We start from the raw sequence: 26,158 nt of genomic DNA on the forward strand, positions 1-26,158 counted from the left end.
ATCTATCAAGGACAAGATTTTTATTAGCTTGTTTTGGAAAGAACTCTTCTACAAGCTTGGTATAAGGTTGCAACTATCAACAGCCTATCATCCCCAAACTGATGGACAGCCTAAAGCCCTTAACAAATGCTTGGAAAGCTATATCAGGTGCATAACTGAAGATCATCCTAGAGATTGGAATTGTTGGTTGCCTTTAGCTGAGTGGTGGTACAACTCTACCTTTCCATCAACTCTATAGATGACCCCATACAAGGCCTTGTATGGTCAACCACCTCTCTAACACCTACCTTACCTAGCATGTTCCTCAAAGGTGGAATGTGTGGATCAAAGCTTGTAGCAACGTGAAGCAGTAAGGAAACTCCTCTAGTTCCACCTTAAATGAGCTCAAGTAAAGATGAAGCACTTTGTTGACCATAGAAGAAGTGATAAGAGTTTTCAAATAGAGAACTTTGACAAATGTTGTTAGTTCAAGAGATAAAAAAAAAAAAAGTAAATGTTGATGGTTAAATTTATTAAATTTTTTAGAAATTAAACTAAAATGACAAATTTTATGAACATTAATAGGCAAAATTTGTTGAATATTTTATATTTAAGATCAAATTGATAGAACATATAAGCTAAATTTATTATTAGATCCATAAAATAAATTCTCACGTCAACACTTCCACAATGGCTCTTAATATTTGGTGACAACAATATTTTAATGACCATTTTGTACTTTACCCTACTTAATTTCATAAATTTATTAAATAACTTTGAAGATAATTATTTTATATACTTACCACGATATTTTTAATTTATTTGTGAAACTAAAAATTTAATTTCACTGGATAATAGTGTATATACTTTAAATTAATTATTTAGTATATTGACAATGGAATTAATGTTTAAAAATAATAAATAAACAAAATATTCAATGGTTCCTGCTTATAAAATTAAAATAACTCGTTAATATACTAAATAATTTGTTGTTTAGCGTAATGACAAGGCACATTTTTCTCTCAAGTGAAAAACGTAGTTCAAGCCTTGAAGATGATATTATATAGAAAAACAGTCACGAACCTTGAACATTAACTATAAAGCAGACATGAAAAGTAAAGAAAAAGAATTTCATATTTTATGCCTTCAAAAATAATTTTACATGCTTAACTTTCTCGCAATTATATCACATGAAATTCAGATACAGATATTAAAATGCATGTTCCAAGCATGCATTAGTTAAATTCTGAATTGCCTTGCTTGAGTTGTTTTAAGAAGAAACATACGCCATCAGTAATTTGATAACGTACATCTGGAGCTTGTCACCGTTGTCGATGAACAGCTCGGCAGCAAATTTACAATTTCTCGACAACTGCATTGTCCTAACATAAATTCCTTGGCATAAATCTCGAGCTATGGCTGTAATGGCAAACAGGCATACAAGGCAGGCCTCATAATCAAGTTTGTTTACCTTGAATACTCGATTTAACAATGCCAATGTCACGTTTTCCATCAGACTATATCCCTCAAGGCAGGCCTAAACCGTCCACAATTTACTGACCAAAGACAGAAAAAGAGGGAGGAGAGGGGGGGGGGTCTAGAACCTAAGAGAAATGTGCAAGAGGTCATTGGAATTAGATGAAGTGGAAATGAAAGTCATAACGAGGGATCAGTTTTGTCCTTCTGCTGGGCTGCCTCTACGTATTGCTCAGCAAGTTTCTTTACCTTGTCACCTTCCTTGACTAAGAAATTAGCATTCTTGGCACTTATGTGGTATTTCATAACCTTATCGGTGGTTTTTGCCACAGCCCATCTGTACTGTTCAGCTGTTATCACACCACTCTTACAGAGTGGGCGGATATGTTCTTTGATGTATGCTTCCACCTGCAAAGTATTAGATAGTATGAGCAGCAGAATCCAAGTCTGCAAAGGGAAAAAGCCCTAGTACATGAAAGACTTTAATGGTCCTATGGTCAAATTGATGTGCTATTCTCACCAAGAAATTTATATAGCATAAATCAGAGGGAAAAAACAACAAACAAAAAGATGTGTTATGCAATACCTTCTTGGATACATGATTAGCACCATCAGACTGCTTGTCTGTCTCCATATTGGATTTCTTATCTTTCTTTTTAACATTTTCACCAGTTTGAATTTGTTCAGCGGGATTTTCTCTACCAGATGAGCCATGACTAATGGGGTCAATAACTTTATTTTCATTAACTATAATAGCTGTGTTGTCTGCTGGAATTCCTGCATCAACCAACCCTTGTATCTTTTGGGATGCTTCTGTAAATTTATTTACTAGAGGCTCTTTGTCAGGACCATATAATTCTTCACATTCTGCAATGGAAAGCTCTTCACCTGGGGGTTCCAGAACAGCACAAGACCTATCAGTCCCATCATCTGCAGTTGAGCATTTGATCAAAGGTTCATTACTATTCTTTGGCAAACAGGTAGAATCATTCAGTACCACAATATTCCCCAATTTCTCATGGTCCTCTGCATCAGCAAGGTTGTTTGATTTTGACGGCTCATTGCTAACAGTTGACAAAACGACTTTCATTTTTGCCACACCTTCAGGTTGTACCTTAAGAGCCTTTTCAGCAGTAACACCAATATAATCTTCATCCTCTAGATCATACTCAAAATCACCATAAATATCTGCTTCCAAATGAGAATCCATTTCAAATATATTATCAGGCTCCTCATCCATAATTTTTGCTGAGGAATCATCTACCTCATTAGGGACCTCAGTTTTATGAAGTGGACTAGTTGGAGGGGAATCAGACAAAAGGCCTGCATTTCTAAGTGCTTCCACAACCATAGGGTCTGTCGAACACTCATCAGATCCTTGCTCTTGCCTATTAGTAGAGATTTCTGAAGGGGATGAAGTATCTGCTTCTTTGGCTCTAACACACCTAATGTCATCTGAACGATGCAATACTTCCTGGGAGCACAAGTTCAGATACACTACTTTGCTGTTTGACCTATCAGCAACATCTCTTTCGATATTAATTGCATCAGCAACAGCCAACTCTGTTTCAGCAGTTCTGCGAATGATTGGCAGATTTGCTTTTCTTAAGAAGTGCTCAGTAAGGCGGTAAAGCTGTGCCTGTACACCAAATGACATAGAATTATCCACCTCCAGCTATGCTTCTTTAATTTTTGTATCAAAAGATTATAAAAGCAGGTAAATACTACTAAAAACAGGATACTCGAACATGATTGTAAGAAAAGAGAGATGCAATGAAAAGCACTATATACCTGCCTAACAGATATGGGGATTTTATTATGCCGACTGGGTGCTGGTGATGGTCTCATGTCCGGTGGTAGCTGAGCCTGCTTGCAGCAATCAGAAAGGGAAAAAGGAAAAATGAGGATGCCTTTACAAAAAGATCTTCAGATATCAAAGAACTAGTCCAAAGAAAATTGTTAAACAAAGATTTTGCCCCCACATACTAGCAAGGGATAGTTTCCTTTCAGCACAGCATTGTCCTCCTGCCTTTCCTGTGTTCCACTTTTGCTCTCTGCAGCCTTTTTCCTTGCAAGCACCGCCAGGGCAAATTTTCTTTTATCAACCTTTACATCATCAGACTTCGCACCCACTACTTTCAGTGATTCAACTTTAGGATTCCTTGGTAAAGACCCTTCTGAACCTTTGTTCGAATCAACTTTACTAGAAGCAACAGAACCTTTTGAGTTCAAAACACCTGTCTTAGCTCCTTTAAGATCAGCTGACAGAGCACCAACCTTTGATGAAACCTTGTTTTCTTCTGTACTTTTTCCAGTTTGATCAAGAGATGGTAGAGGAGTTTTTCCTACTGCAACATCTTGTTCTCTGCTCTGTTCAGAACTACCAGTGGTTTTAAGTGCAGACAAGGGCCTTATGTCATCCTTTCGTGGGAAAACAGATGTATCTGCTAAATACAATCTGGAAAGAATGGGGTTGGATGCCTGGCATTCAGATGTTGGCCACCTCTCTGAGCCCTCTTCATTATTTCTTAGGAGGTCAAGAACTGACTTCAAGGTCTCAACCTTTTCGGGCCTTGATGCTCCCATGCACCGATACTTCCAAAATTCAACTTCACAGTCCCGATCCCATGCACGTTTCCGCCTTCCATTAGAATCTGCATAAATTTTCTTTGTTAGATTCTCACGAACTTTACCCTTCTGCAACAAGGATTTCTTCATCTTCAAAGCTGAAGGTGACAACTTCTTTACAGTTTCAGTTTTTGGTCCTGATATTGCAGCCCTGAAAGCAGCAAGAAGTTTTGGGTCAAAAAGGCTTTCTCCAAATTCTTTAGTGGATTTGTTACGGACAGCCTCTCTAATTTCTTTTCTTAATTTTTGCACAACAACAGATGACTCCTTATCCTCAGATGTTCTCATGATTTTTTTTACCCTCAAGCCAGCCAAATTTTCTCCTTTCAAGGATTCATCAGTAGGATTTCGACGTGCAAGCCCCTTGGTAGAAGTTCTACGGCTTGTCCCCTGAACAATACTCATTAAATCAGTAATGGGATCTTCCTTTTCTGGATGACTTTTGACCTTGCCATCTCTGGAAACTGCTTTCAGGGTGAGGCATTTTGGAGTATTATCTGATACTGATGTATCAACTTTGCTCTCAGGAGCTATATGAACCAATTCCTCAACCTTAATTTTCTTCTTCAAAGCTTCAGTCTCATTCTTACATTTGGTTTCTTCACCATCAGAGCTCAAAACATCACTCCTAAAGCATATCAATAATCAGGAAGGATAAGAAGTCATGAAAAACAAAGTTTAAGGATGAATGCAAAATTTAAAACAAGAAAATAAATTTAGAAAAGCTATAGAACTTAAAGAACAAACCAACAGCAAAGCTTCCCCACCCACACCCACCACTGCTAAAAATGGAAATGAGAACAATAAACTAGCAGCAGAGGAAAAAAAGTCACAAATTTTAAACAACATAACAAGCAGTACTATTTGCCCAAAAGAGATATTTCCCACCCAGCCCACCCCCCTAAAAGATAAAAGAAAAAGGAATATGACAACTAGCAAGTAGTGACATAGGTAAAAAAATATAACGATTATAAAAATATATATACAAAAGCATTATTTCCAAAAAACACATGTATGTACGTATGTATGTATGCATGTATGCATGTATGCATGCATGCATGCATGTATGTATGTATGTATGTATGTATGTATGCATGAATGCATGTATGCATGAATGCATGTACATATGTATGTATGCCAGTATGAGTTAAGACAATAGAGATACTGAAACAATAGAGATACTGAAAGAGCAACCTGAAACATGAATTCTTCCTTTTTAAACCAGTAACAGTGCCAAAATTCTCCTTGTTATCACGTTCAGTTTTCTCATCTGAAAGCAGACATGAAGGCAGCTTGCGTTATACATACATCGATTGCTTAAAAAAGATCACAAAACCAACTTTAAGGCAAATGCTAGAACAAGAGAGAAAATGTATTAGATAACTTTCTTATTTACCTAGTGGCGTTAGTGCCTCCATGTGACTCTGATGCTCAGTCTCTATATTCACCTGGTCTTTGCTTCCACTACTTCTGACATCATCATCAACTGTAAGCACAAGGTTGAGATGTAGTGAAATGTGCATTAGATACAAAACTTTAGTGGTATGTAGTAACCATGCAATGAATTTTAAAAGATAAAGACAGCTCCTACATTGTTAACTTACCAGACAGAAACGAGCCTATTGATAAACCAAGATGAAGGCCTGCACTGGATTTGGTTTCAGAAAATTGGTTCCTGGTGCAGGATTCATTCAGTGACTTTCCAGAGGTATTTCCAACACCATCTAAGTTGGTTCGTTCTTTTATTGTTTCTGTAGCTTTACTTGTCTTGAACTCACCGTGCACCGAAGAATTTGAAAGTAAAGTGGAGAATGTATTGCGTGATAAAGACAGCTCCAGCTCCTCGCCCTCCAAAATTGGTTGAATAGTGCTCTTATCACATGATGCCTTTTCTGTATCAGAGCAATTGCCTTCAGAGCTAGGTAGCTCAATTTTCTGACTGTTGCTGACTTCAAGGATCGATAAAAAGTTTTCACTTGGCTCTTCAGTCCAATGATTTCCTCCAACCATTGAGACAACAATAGCTGTCTCGCCAGTATCCGCAACAGAAACAGACATCTTCCCAGAGAAAGTCGTCTCTGTCACATATTCACCATTAGCAATCTCTGGACCATGCGCGGTGTTTTTTTTCTCAAGAACCACACCAGATTCTTGTGAAGCTTGATTTGCTACACATCTATAATAAAATAAAAACAATATAAAGAATGTTAGAATTAGGGGAAAAGTGGAAACTTTACACCTAAAAGTTCAGGAAGGACTGATAGAGGTAGAAAGTAATGTCAAATAAACCACATAAGCCACATTACAACACCAAAGATTATTAAAACCAAAATAGCACACGACTTTGAACTAAATCAGATATCAATCCCACCTTAGAGATATTGAGATTACTACCCAGTTAGTGTAAAAAGCCCTTAACTTTAACCTAGTCAATTCCAACAAAAGTATATCACATGATAACACCAAAGATCATTAAAACCAAAATAGCACACGACTTTGAACTAAATCAGATATCAATTCCCCCTTAGAGATATTGAGATTGCTACCCAGTTAGTGTAAAATGCCCTCAAAAGTCACTTTAACCCAGTCAATTCCTACAAAAGTATATCACATGATAACTTAACCTCTCACAAGATTCCACACATATTGACCACATGTTACTTTAATGTAGGATATCTCAAGGACCATGATGAAGTTAGGAACCAAAATACAACACCAACCCACACTAATCACTCTCTTCAAATCTACCTTGGGCATAACCAAGTGTCTTCTGATGTGCCCTCAGTATCAAATCCCACACAAAATGCATGGTACCTGTCATGATTCCAAGTTGAGAAACAATTAAGAGATGAAACCATTACAAATTAACATTACTGAACCTACAACTAGAAGAAGCTAAAACAAAGAAAAAGGAAAACACAGAACACAAAGAATCAAAGTGATAAATAATGAGAAAGGGATAAGATCCAAATCTACTATACTAGTTAAGGTGATGAATCAAATTTACCACTTATGAGCAAATGTGTACAGTTTTACCATTGTACTTTCTATTTGGTAAAAATGGTCAAAAGTTAGAATTTATTATCTAAAATAATATTCTTTTACTGTAAAGTTTTGAACTTTTAAACCAAACTAGGAAGTAAAAGAGATAAAATTACACCGGTTAAACAATGTGTGGTAAATTTGATACATCACCTAAGTAGAGTGACAGTCTGAACCTTACCCGTATAAGAAGGAATATTTATAAAATGATAAAAGTACATGCATATGTATAAATGATGGGAAAGAAAGTAACAGAAAGAAAAATCCGATTGAACTCTAATAAAAGATTCAAGTTACCATATATCACAAGAGTCACAAGCAATTGATGTATCGAGATCGGGATCTCCCTCAATGGTTGTGGATAAACTTCGAACTTTGCAGCCATCTCCATCCAAGCAGATAACTGACTACAAAAAGAAAGATATGTAAGGTTTATATGGCATGCCATTCACTAGAAATTAGTAGAAAAATAAAAATAAACAATGAAATGGTAAATATAAGTTCCATCTTCATAAAATAGCACTATATTCTGCATGGAGTTTCTGTTGTCCTAAACAAAGAACCAAAGTACGTCTGCAATTGGTTTCAACTAATATTGCCATCACTGTTGACATCTTCTAACTTATTGTCAATAATTTGTGCCATTTGACAAAAGCATTTTAACAACTATTTGTCCAAGTTAAAGCTAGCTTAAATTAGGGGTGAGCAAAACTCAATTCAATTCAAAAAATTCGAAAAAAAATTTGAATTTCGAATTAATCGAATCGAGTTATTTGAGTTATTCAAATTATTCAAGTCAACTCAAATAACTCGATTCGAGTTTCAAGTTCAAGTTGAATTTTACAATTCAAATAATTCAATAATAGATTAGTGTAAATACTCTTTTAATCCTTATCAACTTTGAAAATAAGCAAATTGGTCTCTCTCTCAACAAAAATTTTATCATACTCAAGATCTTTTCTTTGTTCTTTTTTTCTTTGAAAAATTTTCAAATATATATGGTATCGATTTACGTGCTCTAACATGGAATTAGTTATACTATAACAATATTTTTATTTGACATTTTTTATTTTTTAATTTAACTCAAACAATTTCACTCGATTCGACTAGACTCGAAATTCATTTCATTCGACTCGATTCAAAAAAAATTTCAAATTAAGTTAGGATGATAAAATAGGACTGGTGAACTCGAACTTTTTTCACTCGATTCGATCGCTCACCCCTAGCTCGAATGATTACTACGTCCTCAATATATGAAGAAAACATAGAGATAGCATATGCAGGATAATTACATTTTCATCAATATAGTATGATGGGAAAGAAAGAGTGTTGCTCTTCCCTTCAATGGACCAATCATCCTCTCTGCATATGTAAAAAGAGAGTCAAAATCAGAACATAGAGAAGAATCTTAGCAACTCAATCACCATAGTTCTTCACAAAGATAATATGTAATTACTGTATCATAGAGGGTCATTTTCCAAATTGTTTAATTGCAAAATTTTCTTGAAATCCAGAATATCAAAATAATGCATAAGATATGAATCTCCAATCACCATATATAACCTCCAAAATCTAATCCATACTACATAGTTGCAATATGTTGTTTCATGTTAAACTTGAGAGATTAATTCATTTATTAATATAACAAAGGATGCAAAACAAACAAGAAACTAAATGGACACCAGGATGTAACGCAGGCAGTTTCAAGAATCCAACATAAACTAGAATTTCTTTTCCCTCTTTTGGTGGACAAATGAAACTGAGTTGGAAGAAAGTAGAATTGAGAAGCACCTGGAAAATGTCTCATCCTCAACTTTGTTGCTTCCTATGGTGTCATATACCTTCATGATCAAATTGGTAGCTCAAATGATTTAATCAACATATTGCATATACTTTCACAAAGAATTTCAAGGTAACTAAAGGTAAAGTAGCCAAATTAGCATACAGATGGGCCATTTAGAGAAAAATAACTTTTGTAAAATAACTAGCAGGAAAAGAGGGAGACCAAAATCAAAGCTTTAAGAATTTTGCATAACTCACTGGGACACAGGTGATTAACTGAAATTCACTCTGGCAAAGTGGGCAAAGGTTTGTGATTGTTGCCCAGTTGTCAATACATGCAAAACAAAACCTGAAATTCACAAGATGAACCCGCATCATCAAATTCACAACAGGATCCAAAGACATCAGAACACTAATTGATTTTTTAATCAATCTCAATAAAATGTCACATTAAAAAAATCAAAGTACAGAGTCAAAACAAAATAACAGTGTAGCTTCTTCTACTTAACTTTACTCCTTGAGGAGAAAGATTGAGAAATATAATCTACAAGTGAAGGTAATTAGATTGCGGGAATGAAAGATAATGTTTCGTAATAGGATTACGGGAATGTAAGATTTTGCGTTTACAAGTTCACTTCTTTCAACATTTTTTAGTCTCAAATTTTTATAATATTAAAATAACTTAATAAATTCACTTTTATTACACCTTTATTTTATCATATGAATTCAATTTCTTTTGATGGATCATATGAATTCAATTGAACCACAACTAAACCTAATTATGAAAATTTATTTATATGGTTTTTCTCCACACCACATGTTGATCATTTTAGGAATGACCCAAATATGTATACGAGTCAGCTCAGCCAATTTTTGGAGGACTGTGTGCTTACTTGTTGCAGACATTCTTAAGTACATGAAACACTGACCATAACCAAATTGTTTAATTTTTTTTTCAAACAAGGAAAACTCTACAGTTTATATACTCACAAAGCTTGTATTTACGTATGAAAAATCCATTCTTAAAGTTATTTCATGGTTGATAAAGAACATAGTTTTCTTCTTTTGCGTTGTAAGAAAAGTAGTATATTAAGGCAGGCTTTGTCAAAAAATATCCATACAAATAGACAAAATAGAGTATCAGCATCAATTTTAGTTTTCAAACTTGAAAGAGAAAAAGAGAAGAAAAAAAGAAGAGATATTTTGGTTTTTGTCTTAAAATATAATAAAAAGGATTATATTGATAAATATAATGAAAAGAGAAGTAATTTTGTCCTAAATTCAGATTCGGCCCTGAATATCAGATTACCTAAGAAAGAGGCCATAACACCATATAATATTACGGGATGGCCAGAATGTTGAAATCCAAACACCGTAGTCTGGAATGTATGTTACGCGGTGAACCAAACGCCCCCTAAGAGAAAACTAGATGCCTACCCACACTACTAGCGCCATAAAGAAAAGGAGCTTTGCTTCTAATTAAAGATGCTACAGGGGGTAAAGATGAAAATAGGAATAACTAGAAACAGTATGCAGAAAAATACCAGTGTTGACAGCAATCAAGAACCCCCCTGTCAATAATAATATCCATGCATATCCCGCATCTGCCGCCATCGAAATTAGAAAGATCCTGTATTTAAAAGGAAAAGGAAAAGGAAAAGAACACACACATTCAAGACTCTAAATCAAACAACTATCATAAACCAGTGCAAGTATTTGAATACTTTTTCCACGCATCTAACACTAGAGTTTTCAACTTTCAGCTACAAAATCAAAGAAACTAGGATACAATTGGAAACAAAATAAAAGATAAAGTAAAATGAAATGAAATAACCGAAGTAATAATAATCCGAATAATCATTTAACTAGAAGCTTACATTGTTTTGATCAATAACTGGAATAGTATCCTCGTCCAAAATTCCACTTGCAACCAAATCCACATCCATTTTTATCTTTTCAAAAATTACAAACCTGTCAAGAATAAATGAAAACCTACAAGAATAACAACAAAAACCCAGTAAAATATCAAAATCATATGAAAAATCAAATGATCAAAGATACATGCATACTTAGGATCGTCTAGGTATGCATATATCGATGTTATTCAAAAACTTAAGTTGCTAACCTCACAGAAATAGGGATTTTCAAAGAAGTTTAAGAGGTCAATTCAGTAATTAAATAAAAAAATTAGAAATAAAGAGAGAGAGAGAGAGAGAGCAATATGAAAAATGGGAGGATTAAGAAAGATTAGTTACCTTTTAAAGCGAAAAGATTAGAAGCGAATGAAAGAAGAGTCCGCCATCCCCTTTCTCGTGTCTGTATCGCTGAAGTGAAAGATGTGATGAGGATCAAGAAAGGGTATCTTCGTAACTGCGAGTTTCGAAAATTGAATATGCTGCCTTAAAGCCTAACATGAATCTTGGGCTTTGATATGGGGCAACTAAAGCCCAATATTTGCGCTATCCCAAGTAAATAAATAAATGAAAATGATTGTGTCTTTTTTTGGCCCATTATTTTTTTCTTCTTTCTAGAAGTAGAATTAAAATATGATCATAATTCTGTTTGGTAATATGAGGAAGTTATGAGTGACCTTAAACAGCTAAAGATATTTGTCAACAATAGTCTCTGCATTCGTCTCCCAATAAATGTCAAATATAGGTCCTAAATAAAGATAAAACTACTTTTCTTTTTTTCTTTTTTAATTGGAGGAAAGGAATATGGTTGGACTTGGATCGAACCCAAGCTCTCATGTTTACAATATAATACTCTTATCACTGCATCAAGAGTTTATTGAACATATTTTCTATATTGTAATTCCAAATAAAATATCCCATTCCACATTACCGCTACCTGTTGTTACATTCTCTTTATTATTAAAACTAAAAAGTAAACATTCATTTAAAGAATTAGAAAAGAATGTGCTTTTATAGTCGGTTGGTACAATCCTCTCCTTATAACACCCCAAAAGTTTCTATAAGACATAAAACACTATTTTGGAATCGAATATAGTAAATTTTAACGAAATTAGAAAATGAGTCAAATAAAGAATTTTATGAAATAAAATTGATATTAGAGATAAAAATCAAAGAAAAATATTATGGATGTGGAAATGTGGCAAAAAGGAATAAATTGGAATTTTAGAAAATTACCGATACCAAATTAAGCTTTGACGTTTCATAAAATCAAATTAAAATCATAAGGTATCGATACTTGGATCAATGTACCGAAATTTCCTTATAGTTACCGATACCTTACCTTAGTCTCAATACCAAATTGGCCTTCTATTTGTTTGTAAAACCGATTGAAAATACTAGGCATTGATACACTTACCAAGGTATCAATACCTTAAAGCAAATGTGACAAAAACTACCATTTGGTCCCTTTTCATGCCAAAACCAAAATTAGTTAAGATGGTGCACTTAACCACACATCATACCTACAGAAAATACTCCAAAATACATACCAATCAATGCATATAGCCATTACCAATTCAAAACATCTTTGATACTAATTCAATCCAACAACTTGTTTAAAACACAAACTAGTCTTTCTTCTTCCAAGCCATTCAAATCACATGCCAACCATGCCATTTCCAAGTTCAATTCTAACCATTAGCACATTTAAATAAACCATTAAAACACTATGTATATATTCACATAACATGACCAAATCATGCCTCAATACAAGTGCAAGCATTATCATTTCATAATATATATACCAGTCCAAATTCAAACCAAGCATATAGTTTCAAGTTGACTTACTTTTACTACCTATGTACATGCCACATAATCGAAATTAAAACGAGCAAAAGACTATTGAAACATTGATAGGATAGTGTGAGCTTCATGATGATCCAATCGACATGTTCCGTAAATTGACGATCTACAACAAAAAAGGAGATAATGGGTAAGCATTTTGAATGCTTAGTAAGTCCATATGAAATTTACTTAACTAACCTTAACATTACAACAATTTTTACAATTTTCATACAATGATATCTAATATGGCATCTTTGGCAACCTTACACTTCCATAAGAATTTCAACCAATGTATCAAATGGGTTAGTTCAAAATTATATCATGAACTTATAACACAATCATATATGTATATTACATTCCATCATATAACATATAAAACTTAATTGTAACAACCCGATAGTCAGGGGTGTCGAAAAAGTGTATTTTCGGGACTCTGTTTCAACAAACCAGACCCGTAAATATTTACGGAGTCATATTAGAGGCGAATTAAATTTTTAGTAAGAAATTTTCTTGAATTAGGAGTTATTAAGGTACAAGGACCAAATAGTGAAAGAGTCAAAAGTTGAATTATAGATTGAAATTAATTAAAGGGACTAAAGTAATAATTCTACCCTTGTTTCGTTGGTCACAATTTAGCATTTATGATATATATTATATATTATGTTTACTTAATAAAACTTATGTTATAATAATAAATAAAATGAAAACAAAATAAAACGAATTATAATGGAAAGTGGCATGAAAGAGAATGTTTTAACTCTCTTTTACATGCAATTTCGAAATTAGGGAGAAGAAAAAGAACTTGGATGGCCATAAGGGTTTTTAAAACATTCAAGCTTCAATTGGTTAGTCAGTTTAGTCCATTTTTTTGTAATTTTTACATTTTTTGAATCCCGATACTTAGAACTTGTCGACCCATGTTACAATTTTTAGTATTGTTCAAGATTGAAGATGTTACCATTGTTGATTAGTTAGAGTTTTGGGATTATATTGATAGATTTTTAAGTTAGAAGTGGAAAATGACTAAATTGTGGAGTTAAATGTTAATTTTGAGAAATAGGGGCTAAATTGTAAAATATCAAAATTAAGGGGTAGAATTGAAAATAGGGAGCTAAATTTAGCTTAGAGTGAAATTAGTATAAAAATTTGAGGTTAAATATAGAGATTAAAATTAGTCTCGATTTAGGGACTAAATTGAAGAATAAACAAAATATAATAGAAAAATTGAAATTCTTGTGAATTGAGTGGTATGTTATTAATATATTGTAATTATTTTATTCCATAACAAATGTTGTCCCGGAATCCTCGAGTAAGAAAGGAAAAGACAAGATCGACGTCGAGTAGCTTGGAATATACGGTTTGTGTTTCTATAATCCAAACTAAATTGTTAATTATTGCATATTGAGTTGTTTGTGTATGGTAAGTAATTGAGGTGAGAACTCTTGTACATTTGGACGGAATTGAATCAAATGATGATTAAAATGACTCGATTATGAATATTGATAAATATGGTATTTTTATGACTGTTGAATTGAATATATATATTGAGAAAATATGGTTACTATCAAATTGAATATATGCTTATATGTGATAATATACATTCATGAAAATTGAGACATTGGTTGTATTGAAAAGTAAAGTGACACTCTATTAACTGTTTCAAGCTATGTCGGATATAGATGGCATGCCATAAGATAGGAAGAGTTCAGGAATTTTTTTCAACTTCGAGTCGATGAGGCACTGAGTGCCAATTTGCTTCAGTTAAACCGATGAGATACTGGATGTCAACTTATATAGTGCTGGGCGCAGTTATTACTTCAAATTTATCCGATAAGGCATCGGGTCCTAAACTAGTGTGTTGGTTGGATCCGTGTATCCGTCTGAGTCCGAGTCGTGTTAATAGGGGAAAATAAATGATAAAAATCGATGTGCTTGATATTTGAAATGGAAAAGGATGAGAAATGGAAATGAGATGTGAAATGAAATATGAAATGGTGGATTTTGTTGTGAATATTGATGAATTATGAGTAATGAACTCATGGATTGGAAATGGAAATGAATAATGCCTTTGTATGAGATGATTTATTAGATGCCTTATGAAATTCTATTGCCATATATTAAAATTGTAATATTTATTGGATGTTAACAAGAATGAATAACTTAGTATGATGATCTTGGTATTCTATATATATCATTTCCTAATTGCATATTACATTTTTATTTATTTACATCAAGTTTTAATTGTTCGAAATATAGAAATACCACTGAGTTATACTCAGCGTACGGTTTTATTTTCCGTGCGCAGGTTAGGTACTTCTCAGTTTATCGTCAACTCAGCATCAAACAACAAATCCCAGACTCAAGTGTGGTGATGTTCTATTTTGTATTGGCATGTACCTAGGAGGTCTTTTAATTGATGTTGTTGATAATGTGATGATATTTTGGTTTTCAGGTGAAATGATGGTAATTTGTATATATAGTTGTGGTTGAGGCTATGTTTGGTATAATAGCTTAGCTTAAAGTTTGGTATGTGTTTAGCTTAAAGTTTGGTAACCTAAGTAGCTAAATGTTAGTCCAATTATGACAAATTTGGTATGAATGAAGGTTTTGAATGGTTGATGCTTTGTTAATATATTTGAAGATATAAAATATAGCACCAATGAGGGTACATTGGTTAGGCACTCAGGATGATTGTTTTGGCTTGTTTTGAGCAAGTTTAATTGAGTTTTGAATAGGTTTAAATGCTTGGTAAATTGGTTTCTTAGTGTCCAAGTAAACACAATTTGGTAAAGTTGAGTTTTAAGGTACATTTAGGTACACACGGCCTGGGACACGATCTGTCACACGGGTGTGTGCCCTGAACGTGTTGTAGAATAATATAAGTGCAGTTCCCACATGGACTAACACTCGACCTACGACACGACCGTGTGTCTCAAGTCAGTTAGTTACACGGGTAGAGACACGAGCTAGGATATGACTGTGTGTCTCAACTTCGAAAGTCACACAGTTTGGGGTGTTCCACACGGCCGTATGACCTCTGTTTCTAGGTATTTTTGAAATTGCCCTAAAACTTTTAGAATTATTTCAAATTAGCCCCTGTTTATTTTTAGACTATTTTTAGGGCCCTATAAACTTGTATTAAGGATTGTAAGAGTATTTTTACTCTAAGTTGGAGTGAAATAGCAAACCTAAATTAGGTGAAGTAGGTCATTCTACTAATGTCATCGGATGTAGATAGTCAAAATATGATACAATACTCTGCTGCTAATAATTGGAAAAGCCTTGTTATGTATCCAACTTCTAGCTTTCAAGAGAGGATAAATAGTGATAAGAGTATAGATAGTGGAATACTAAGTTTAGCATTGCATAGCATGTCTCATTACTCGATTGTATAAGATAATAATATGGAAATATTATATTAGCATGAATTGCTCTCTGCGTAATATTAATGTTATTAGTTAGCTTGCACCTTGGCTTATGTTGTAATTAAATGTTCTGATTGGTTAGTAATGCATGTGACCTAATCCGAGGACGAAGGTGGGTTGGGGGTGTTACATTTAGTGGTATTAGAGCTACAGGTTTAGTAGATTCTCAAACTAAATCGAGCTCAAAATTGATTCTAGAGGTACAAACCAAAGTTGAGTCGAGTTGAATCGAAATTTAGATGCTGATTATACTTGTTTCTATTTTATAGTTGAACGATGTTAGATTAGTATAATAATAAAGTTGACCAAGAGATGTACACTGTGATGATGTTTCTAATGAGTAAGATAGAACTGAAAAGGTGACACCGAGTGTTAATCCAGCTGGTACTCAACAACCCAATGTTGAGCGAGGTAATAATGAGGGAGTAGGTGATTCAAATTTACTACAAGCTATCGCTGATGCTCTTCAGCATGTTGTGAAAACTACTTCTGCTACAGTACCTGCACCTATTGTTCAAGAGGCTCAGATAAAAGAATTGTAGAGATATGGTGCAACTGAATTTTTAGGGTTAAAAGGGCAGCTGAAGTTTGGATTGAAAATCCACTAAACACATCTTACAACAACTTGAATACAACCCGTGTGAAAGTGTAATTTGTGTTGTTTCTCTACTGTAAGGAGAAGCGTATACATAGTGGCAGTCAGTAACACACCACGTACCTCGAAGATAGGAATTCCAAAAGAAATACGTCAAAAAATTGTATCTCGAAGATAGGATACAAGAGTTTTTGTTGTTAAAATAGAGTAGTATGTTAGTGACTGATTATGAACGAGATTTTTTTGACTTAGTAACTACGTTGTTGAATTTGTGCCATCCAAAATTGAAAGTTGTAAACAATTTCTACATGGGCTACGTGATGAGCTTTGGGTACAGTTGGTATCGCATCAAATCATAGAGTTTGTCGATCTAGTTGAACGAGCAAAAATGGTAGAACAGGCTTTGGGTTCGATAAAAAGGCTGAGGTTACTTGCACTGCTAGAAAGCGATTTAGAGTTGTTAGCTCGCATCCACAACCTAAGCAAACTAAAGAGTTTTGTGGTAGTTGGAAATCGACTTTCAAGTCTAGTCGAACTGATAGAAATCGTGATTGATAACAGATTGTGTCTACGAGTAGTGTGCGAGGTTCGTCTAGAGATATTGACATTCCGAACTGTGAACACTGTGGGAAGAAGCATAGGGGCAAATGTTGGAAGTTAGCACGAGGTTGTTTTTGAAAAATGAGAATGCTACTCTTTTTTCTTCTCAGAGGTTTGTACCTACATCTAGAGGTTGTGGAATAATTCGGGGTGGTTCTATTGGCAGAGGTGGTGTTAAAAAGGGAAGTGATGTTGTTACTCATTAGTTAGAGGCCAGAGCGCCAACTCGAGCATATGTTGTACGAACATGCGAGGAAGGTGATGCTACCAACGTTGTTACAGGTATCTTTTTATTACATACAGAACTTGTTTACGCTTTGATAGATTCGGGATCTTCATACTCGTATGTTAATGTTGAGTTAGTCAAATCGAGAAGTTTAAAATCTGAGATGTCTAGAGTATCTATGGTTGTATCAAGTCCTTTGGGGTAGTCTATGTTAGTTGACCAAGTGTGTAGGCGATGCCCATTAGAAATTTAGAACATATCTTTCCCTGTTGACTTGCTGATAATGCCATTTGACAATTTTGATCTGATTTTAGGTATAGATTGGCTTACTAAACACCGAGTGATTCTAAACAGCCGTAAAAAGAAGTTTGTGGTTTAGAGTGCAGAAGGTATCATGATTGAGGTGAATTATGTCTGAACGAGTGGTTCGACTCGTATAATTTCAGCAGTTCGAGTTAATAAACTTCTCAATCAAGGCTGTGAAGCTTTTCTGGCCTATGTCATTAACTCAAATTCTGGTGATAGTTAGAGCAGTAAGATTTGTATTATTTGTAAATTCCCTAATGTGTTTCTTGAAGAATTACTAGGATTACCACCATATCGGGAGGTTGAATTCGCAATTGAAGTGTTTCTTGGTACGACTTCGATGTCAATGTCTCCTTATCGTATGGCACCAATAAAGTTGAAAGAATTGAAGGTGCAATTGGAAGATTTACTGGATCGCGGTTTTATACGCCCTAGTATATATCACCTTGGGGAGCTCTAGTATTATTCGTTAGAAAGAAAAATGGCTCGATGCGACTTTGTATAGACTATTGACAATTGAATAAGTTGACAATTAAGAATTGATATCCCCTACCTTGTATTGATGACTTGTTTGATCAACTAAAAAGAGCTCCTATCTTTTCTAAGATCGACTTGAGATCTGGTTACTATCAGCTGAAAGTAAAAGATAGTGATGTACCTCAAATGGCGTTCCGTATGCGTTATAGCCATTATTTTTGGTGATGCCTTTTAGGTTGACTAATACCCTGGCTGCATTTATAGATCTCATGAACTGTATCTTCCAACCTTATTTGGATCAATTTGTGGTAGTTTTCATTGATGACATCTTAATCTACTCGAAATCTAAATCCGAGCATGAGCAACACCTTAGAATCATTTTGCAATTATTATGAGAGAAATAGTTATGTGGAAAACTTAGCAAGTGCGAATTTTGGTTATTGGAAGTTGTGTTTTTGGGGCATGTTATCTCAGCGGATAGAGTTAGAGTTGATTCAAAAAAGATTGAAGCCATTGTTCAATAGAAAACACCGAGAAATGTGTCAGAGGTTTGCAGTTTTCTTAGTTTAACTGGTTATTATTGAAGATTCGTAAATGGATTTTTGAAGATAGCTTTGCTGATAAAAATGTTGTTGCAAAAGAACGTTCAGTTCATTTGGAGCAATCAGTGCCAAGAAAGGTTTAAGAAATTAAAGTAGATGTTAACTGAAGCACTGATTTTAACTTTACCAGAATTGAGAAAGGATTTTGTGGTCTACAGTGACGCTTCATTGAGTGGTCTTGAGTGTGTTCTAATACAAGACGAAAAAGTGATCGTGTATACGTCTCGTCAACTAAAAACGTATGAACGTAACTATCCAACGCACGACTTAGAGTTAGCTGCTGTAGTATTTGCTCTAAAGATCTGGAGACACTATCTGTACGGTGAAAAATGTCACATTTATACTGATCACAGAAGTCTTAAATACCTCTTAACTCAAACAGAGTTAAATTTGAGATAGCGTCGTTGGGTGGAACTTCTAAAAGATTATGGTTGTGTTATTGATTACCATCCTATTAAAGCTAACATCGTTGTTGACGCGTTGAGTAGGAAGGTAGTAGTTGAATTGCGAACGATGGTTGCTCAACTTAGTATCAATGATGATTGAAGCTTGATGGTTGAGTTGAAAATCAAACTGGTATTGTTTAATCATATGAAAGTAGCATAGTTAGATGATTTTAAATTAGCAAAGAAAAGAGAAATGGTTCAAAATGGCTCAATAGAAAATTTCAGCATTGATGGTTGCGATTGTTTAAGATTTCATAATCGAATCTATGTTCCAGATGTTGTAGAATTAAAAGAGTTGATACTTCATGAAACTCACAATAGCCCTTTTGCCTTACATCTTGGAGGAATGAAAATGTATCGCGATCTGCAAGAATTGTAATGGTGGCTTAGAATAAAATGAGAAATAGTTAAGTTCGTAGCTAAATGTTTAACTTATCAGTGAATTAAGGCAGAACATCAGGTTCCCACAAGATTACTTCAGCTTATTTCTATTTCTGAGTGGAAATAGGAACGCATAACGATGGATTTTGCAACGAGGTTACCTTTATCTTCAAGTGAGAAAAAATATTGTGTGGGTGATCGTTGATTGACTTACAAAATTGGCTCATTTCATTACAGTCAGAACTGATTTGTCACTTCAAAAGCTTGCTGAAGTTTACATTAAGGAAATTATTAGATTACACGACATTCCTATGTCAGTTATCTCTGATCGAGATCCGTGATTCACTTCAAGATTTTGGAAACAGTTGCATGAATCTCTAAGTACGAGACTTAATTTTAGCATAGCCTTTCACCCATAGAAAGATGGACAAACTGAACGTGTTATCCAAATTTTGGAAGATTTGTTTTGCACTTGTGTAATCGATTTTGAATCAGGTTAGGAACGTTATTTACTTTCGGCCGAATTTGTATACAATAATAGTTTCCAATCGAGTATTCAAATGGCTCCGTACCAAGCGTTTTATGGTCATAGGTGTTGAACACCTATTTGTTGGATGAAATTGTGTGAAAGAAAAGTTGTTGGGCCGGAATTGATTCAAGAAACGGAACATACCGTTAAATTAATCTGAGATAGATTAAAAATAGCCTTTGATAGACAGGAATTGTACGCAGACTTGAAACGTCGAGATATTGAATTTTTTGTTGGTGACGAAGTATTTCTAAAGATTTCGCCATGGAAGAAAGTCCTGAGGTTTGGCCGAAAAGGGAAACTAAGTCCTCGTTTTATTGGGCCATATGAAATCACAGAAAGAGTTGGACCCCTTGTTTATCGGTTGGCATTACCTGCAGAATTACATAAAATGCACAATGTCTTTCATGTGTTGATGCTTAGGAGGTATCGATCGGATCCGTCTTACATTATTTTGGTGGAAGATATAGCAATTTAACCTGATTTGTCCTATGAAGAAGAACTAGTTGAAATTTTAGCTCGCGAGGTGAAAGAATTGCGTAATAAACGCATTTTGTTAGTGAAAATTCTGTGGCGTAGTCATAGTGTTGAGGAAGCGACTCAATAGCCAGAAGAAACGATGAGATCCCAATATCCCCATATCTTTTTAGGTAAATTTCGGGGACAAAATTTATTTAGAGGGGAGAATTGTAACGATCCGATAGTTAGGGGTGTCAAAAAAGTATATTTTTGAAACTCCGTTTCTACAAACTGGACCCGTAAATATTTAATAAAATATTTTCTTGAATTAGGAGTTATTAAGGTACATGGACCAAATCGTGAAAGGGTCAAAAGTTGAATTATAGATTAAAATTAATTAAAGGGACTAAAGTAGTAATTATACCCTTATTTCTTTCTAAGTGGATGGTCATAATGTAGCATTTATGATATATATTATATATTATGTCAACTTAATAAAACTTATGTTATAATAATAAATAAAATGAAAAGAATTATAATGGTAAGTGGCATGAAAGAGAATGTTTTAATTCTCTTTTACATGTAATTTCGAAACTAAGGAGAAGAAAAGAAGCTTGGATGGCCATAAAGGTTTTTAAAACATTCAAGCTTCAATTGGTTAGTTAATTTAGTCCATTTTTTGTAATTTTTACGTGTTTTGAATCCCGGTACTTAGAACTTGTCGACCCATGTTACAATTTTTAATATTGTTCAAGATTGAAGATGTTACCATTGTTGATTAGTTAGACTTTTTGGGATTATATTAATAGATTTTTAAGTTAGAAATGGAAAAAGACTAAATTGTGGAGTTAAATGTTAATTTTGAGCAATAGGGATTAAATTGTAAAAAAATCAAAATTAAGGGGTAAAATTGAAAATAGGGAGCTAAGTTTAGCTTAGAGTGAAATTAGTCTCAGTTTAGGGACTAAATTGAGGAATAAACAAAATATAGTAGAAAAATAAAAACTGTGGAGTTAAATGTTAATTTTGAGCAATAGGGATTAAATTGTAAAAAATTCAAAATTAAGGGGTAGAATTGAAAATAGGGAGCTAAGTTTAGCTTAGAGTGAAATTAGTCTCGGTTTAGGGACTAAATTGAAGAATAAAAAAATATAGTAGAAAAATAGAAATTCTTGTGAATTGAGTGGTATGTTATTAATATATTGTGATTATTTTATTTCATAGCGAACGTCGTCCCAGAATCCTCGAGTAAGAAAGGGAAAGACAAGGTTAATGTCGAGTAGCTCAGAATAGATGGTTTGTGTTTTTATAATCCGAACTAAATTGTGAATTATTGCATATTGAGTTGTTTGTGTATGGTAAGTAATTGAAGTGAGAACTCTTGTACATATGGGCTGAATTGAATCAAATGATGATTAAAATGACTCGATTATGAATATTGATAAAATATGGTATTTTTATAACTGTTGAATTAAATATAAGAAAATGTGGTTACTATCAAATTGAACATATGCTTATATGTGATAATATACATTCATGAAAATTGAGACATTGGTTGATTGAAAAGTAAAATGAAACCCTATTAACTGTTTCGAGTTAAGTTGAATATAGATGGCATGCCATAGGATAGGAAGAGTTCAGGGATTTCTTCGACCTCGAGACAATGAGGCCCTGGGTGCCAATTTACTTCGGTTTAACTGATAAGACACTGAATGTCAACTTATATAGCGTTGGACACAATTATTACTTCGGATTTATCTGATGAAGCACTGGGTCCCAAACTGGTGTGTTGGTTGGATCCATGCATCTGTCCGAGTCCGAGTCGTGTTAATAGGGGAAAATAAATGATAAAAATCGATATGCTTGATATTTGAAATGGAATAATATGAGAAATGGAAATGAGATGTGAAATGAAATATGAAATGGTGGATTTTGTTATGAATATTGATGAATTATGAGTAATGAACTCATGGATTGGAAATGGAAATGAATAATGCCTTTGCATGAGATGATTTATTAGATGCCTTATGAAATACTATTGCCATATATTAAAATTGTAATATTTATTGGATGTTAACAAGAATGAATAACTTGGTATGATGATATTGATATTCTATATATATCATTTCTCAGTTTATCGTTGAGTCAGCATCCAACAACGAACTCTAGACTCAAGTGTAATGATGTTTTATTTTGTATTGACACATTTTCACCTAACATGTCCTGTAGGAGCATTTTCACCCCAGCCATTTTCAACCCTAACCCTAACTGTGTATCTCAGAACTCGAGAATCCCGAGACAATTTTCAAACATTGGAACCCGAGAATCCCGAGATAAAATTACACAGTGAAAATTTTTTCTCCTCGCCCCATTGCATATATAAAGGGGAGTTTCCCTCCGCTTACTCCATCATCTCTCTCACCTACCGTCTTCTTTAAATTATTTTTGTTTTTTGGTTGCGTGTTGAAATTTTCATGTTTAAAGATTTATTTCTCTTTTTCTTTGAGATAGACATAGCAATAGTTTTAAGTTGTGTTTGGGTTCACAGTGATGCCGTGGAGCTTGGTGATCTACAAATTTTATCTACCGTGTGAGGATGGAGTCATCACCTAAGAAGCTGGGATTGTATTGCAACTCAAGACCCTATTTGGTGGTGATTATAACGGGTTGAAGTGTAACTAGGGCTTCAAGTTTACATTAAAGGTTATGTTGTCAAAGGATGGAGAATAACTGGGGCCCTAGTTGGCAGTGGTTATGCGACCATGAGATCGAGTTTCACCCCATTAGAAAATGTTGTTTTATAAAACCCACATAGAAGTCTAAAATCATAGTCATAACGAAAAGCGCAGAGGCCTTCTAGTATAATCAACATTTATGTCAAAATCAGTCGGCACTCGTCACCTAATTTTTAATGATATTTTAAAATTATAAAAACTATAAAATAATAAAACTATAAAATTTATATAAAACTATAAAAAGTTATTTTAAAAACTATAAGAACTATAAAAAAAAGTTAAAACAAATGATGGGTTTTATAAAACTATAAAAAAACTATAGGAATTATAAAAATTATTTCGATTTGATAGTTGGATTTTATACTCAAACCAACCGTTTTAAACAGAGCTGAGTCAAACCTTCAAATGACAGGAAGTATTATTTAGTTAGCTTATAAATAAATATCCATTTGTTTATAATCATATACAGAGAAGCCATGGCACACTTTCTGTGGTTCACAGCTATCACAGCAAATCCAAAATTCACAACCTGCGTAGTTCTCTCCACAAAATGTCTCTCCAAGCTCAAGCTCAAGCTTAAGCTCAACTCCTCCTCTGGCCTCTCCTTTCTCTATTAAAGTCTACATTCCATTGGTGTTTATGCTTTCAAATTCCTACTCACATCTTTCAACCCTTCCTTTTTTCAACCATGCTTTCCATTTATTTTTGATCATCAATAAAATAACACAATATATATCATTCTATTTTTGTTCCTCATTAGACATCAATTTTCATTTCAACAAAAAATTATTAATATTATGTATAAAAACAGCGGTGCGTTTACCTGTGATTAGTATAAAAATATTAGTGACGGTAAAATTAGATACTATAATGATATTGTAACATGAGCAAAAAGTAAACTAGACGCACAATACCGCAACCGCCGTCCATCCAAACCCACCCTTAATCAACTACTTTATTTTCATATTCATAATTTAATCATTTATAAATAAAAATAAAAATTTCATTTCATATTTTAAGTTAAAGATGGGATGGGATTAATTTCTAAAGAGATAATAAGTTTTATCCTGTACTTTAATAAAATTATCAATATGGTATTTGTACTTTTAACTTATTCATTTTGATATATGTAGTTTATTACCGTCTTAGATTTTGGTATCTCACCCGACGGCGATAAAATTTGTTCGATTTTGACACGTTACCCTCTAGATGAGCAACACATGACATTGCTGTTGAGGGAAAAGATGCAATTGATCAGGGGACAAGAACTGGTGAATAATTTTCCCATTTCACATTTCAAGGGTCAAAGAAAAATGTTAGAAATTCTTTTCCTTCCCCAGATCATTTTTCCATTTCTGTATCAGTGCTTTGACATCCTTGCCTCCATACCTCAAAAGAAAAAAACAAATAGTGCTTTGACATCATTGCCTTGTAGTAAATCTGATCCATCCAAAGCCAAATAAAAAAAAGAAAAGAAAAAGAAAGGCAAGGCAAAAGAAGAAGAAACCGATCTTGGCCTTGTCTGCTTCTGTTGCTTGAACTTTAATACCAAAAAACCAGTGATGTACTTTTCTTATAAAAACACCACAAAATTTTCATCTCCAAACCCTAACCTGAGAATTAACTTGAAACCCAACCATTGAAAAAAGAACAAAAGAGGAAGAGAAGGAAGAAAGAAAAAGACGGATCCAGGCAATGCAAGATTCAATCAGAACTTGATTCAACCGATTGAACACTGAAAGAGGAAACAAGGAGATGAATACCTCCAGTGTGTTGATTTGTGCTGAAGGGACTACTTAGTGGTTCTTATAATTGATGGGTTCTTTGAATTTTGAATGTTTAACATGGGTTTGATTAAAGAGGTGAAAAAAATATTCTGGGATAAAATCAGATGAAGATGAGCTTTTTTGAATTATTAATTTGATGGGTTGTTTGAATTCTTAAATTTTTGGGTAAACTAATTTTTAATCTTAATATTCACTAGGGATTTGTTTTGGGGAATGGAGAAATAATCTGGGATAAACACAACGGAGAGGAAGGATAAGAAATTTTTACATTTGCTTGTTTTTTTTTCTAACAAACCTAAGAATATCTGCAAAAAATAGAACCTGGAAATATGAAATGGAAAAGTTTGACATCAACCCTGTTCCTCTTAACAAAACAATGCCACATGCCGCTCATTTAATGGGCCATTTCTGACACATTTAACACAGTCAAGTACCAAAAAACAAGACGGAAAAAAATACAGCCATCAAAATGAACAAATTAAAAATATAGGTACCACATTGACAATTTTTTCAAAGTACAAAGAGTGAAACTCGTCATTATCCCATTCTAAAATTCAGTGACAATATCAATCAAATTTCTGACCGTTCACCCAAAGTCTCAAAAGAAGCAAAGTTTACTGTCAGGTCCATTAAAAAATGCCACGTGTGCGATAACCGCCGTCCTTAACGGTCGCAACTACTTTATGAAGTTTTCTGAAATCGACGGGTATCCTGAAATATCTAAGTTTGCTATAAAATTTTAGGTCAAATTCTACTATTAGACTCTGTACTTTGCCTATATTGTGGATTTAGTACTTGTAATTTAATTTGGTCAATTTTTGTCCTGTACTTCTCCAATTGGTCAATGTTAGTCCCTATACTTTTCTGATTTTAAAATTTTAGTCTTGACCAAACAATAGTAGTTAAATATGTTTGGTTAAATTTT

General features: G+C 33.8%; 1 protein-coding gene across 2 annotated transcripts; it reads right to left on the minus strand.

Moving 5' to 3' along the window:
• Nucleotides 1-1,095: 1,095 nt before the first annotated feature.
• On the minus strand, nt 1,096-11,297 carry LOC105791335 (uncharacterized protein At4g10930). 2 transcript variants are annotated; one of them, XM_012619367.2, is made up of 15 exons: nt 11,163-11,297; nt 10,785-10,899; nt 10,452-10,537; nt 9,166-9,256; nt 8,917-8,966; nt 8,418-8,487; nt 7,423-7,532; nt 6,832-6,897; nt 5,688-6,259; nt 5,480-5,569; nt 5,278-5,353; nt 3,442-4,711; nt 3,247-3,321; nt 2,042-3,094; nt 1,096-1,863 (listed from the first exon to the last, which is right to left on the minus strand). In XM_012619367.2, the coding sequence occupies exons 2-15, from the start codon at nt 10,851-10,853 to the stop codon at nt 1,636-1,638; spliced, it is 3,906 nt and encodes a 1,301-aa protein (XP_012474821.1). In that variant the 5' UTR covers nt 10,854-10,899; nt 11,163-11,297; the 3' UTR covers nt 1,096-1,635. The 2 variants fall into 2 exon arrangements, with proteins under 2 accessions (XP_012474821.1, XP_012474822.1); XM_012619368.2 differs by lacking the exon at nt 11,163-11,297 and adding an exon at nt 11,033-11,144.
• Nucleotides 11,298-26,158: the final 14,861 nt, after the last annotated feature.

This window comes from Gossypium raimondii, chromosome 8, assembly GCF_025698545.1.
Source record: "Gossypium raimondii isolate GPD5lz chromosome 8, ASM2569854v1, whole genome shotgun sequence".
NCBI lineage: Eukaryota > Viridiplantae > Streptophyta > Magnoliopsida > Malvales > Malvaceae > Gossypium > Gossypium raimondii.

Bases quoted from the DNA above. Each gene is read 5' to 3' on its own strand.
- LOC105791335 (XM_012619367.2), bottom strand. From the start codon at position 10,853: ATGGATGTGGATTTGGTTGCAAGTGGAATTTTGGACGAGGATACTATT. The intron at 4,712-5,277 runs GTTGCTCTTTCA...GATATGCTTTAG, and splicing joins AGGAAGAATTCATGTTTCAG to GAGTGATGTTTTGAGCTCTG. The intron at 3,095-3,246 runs GTATATAGTGCT...TTTGGTGTACAG, and splicing joins TCCCCATATCTGTTAGGCAG to GCACAGCTTTACCGCCTTAC.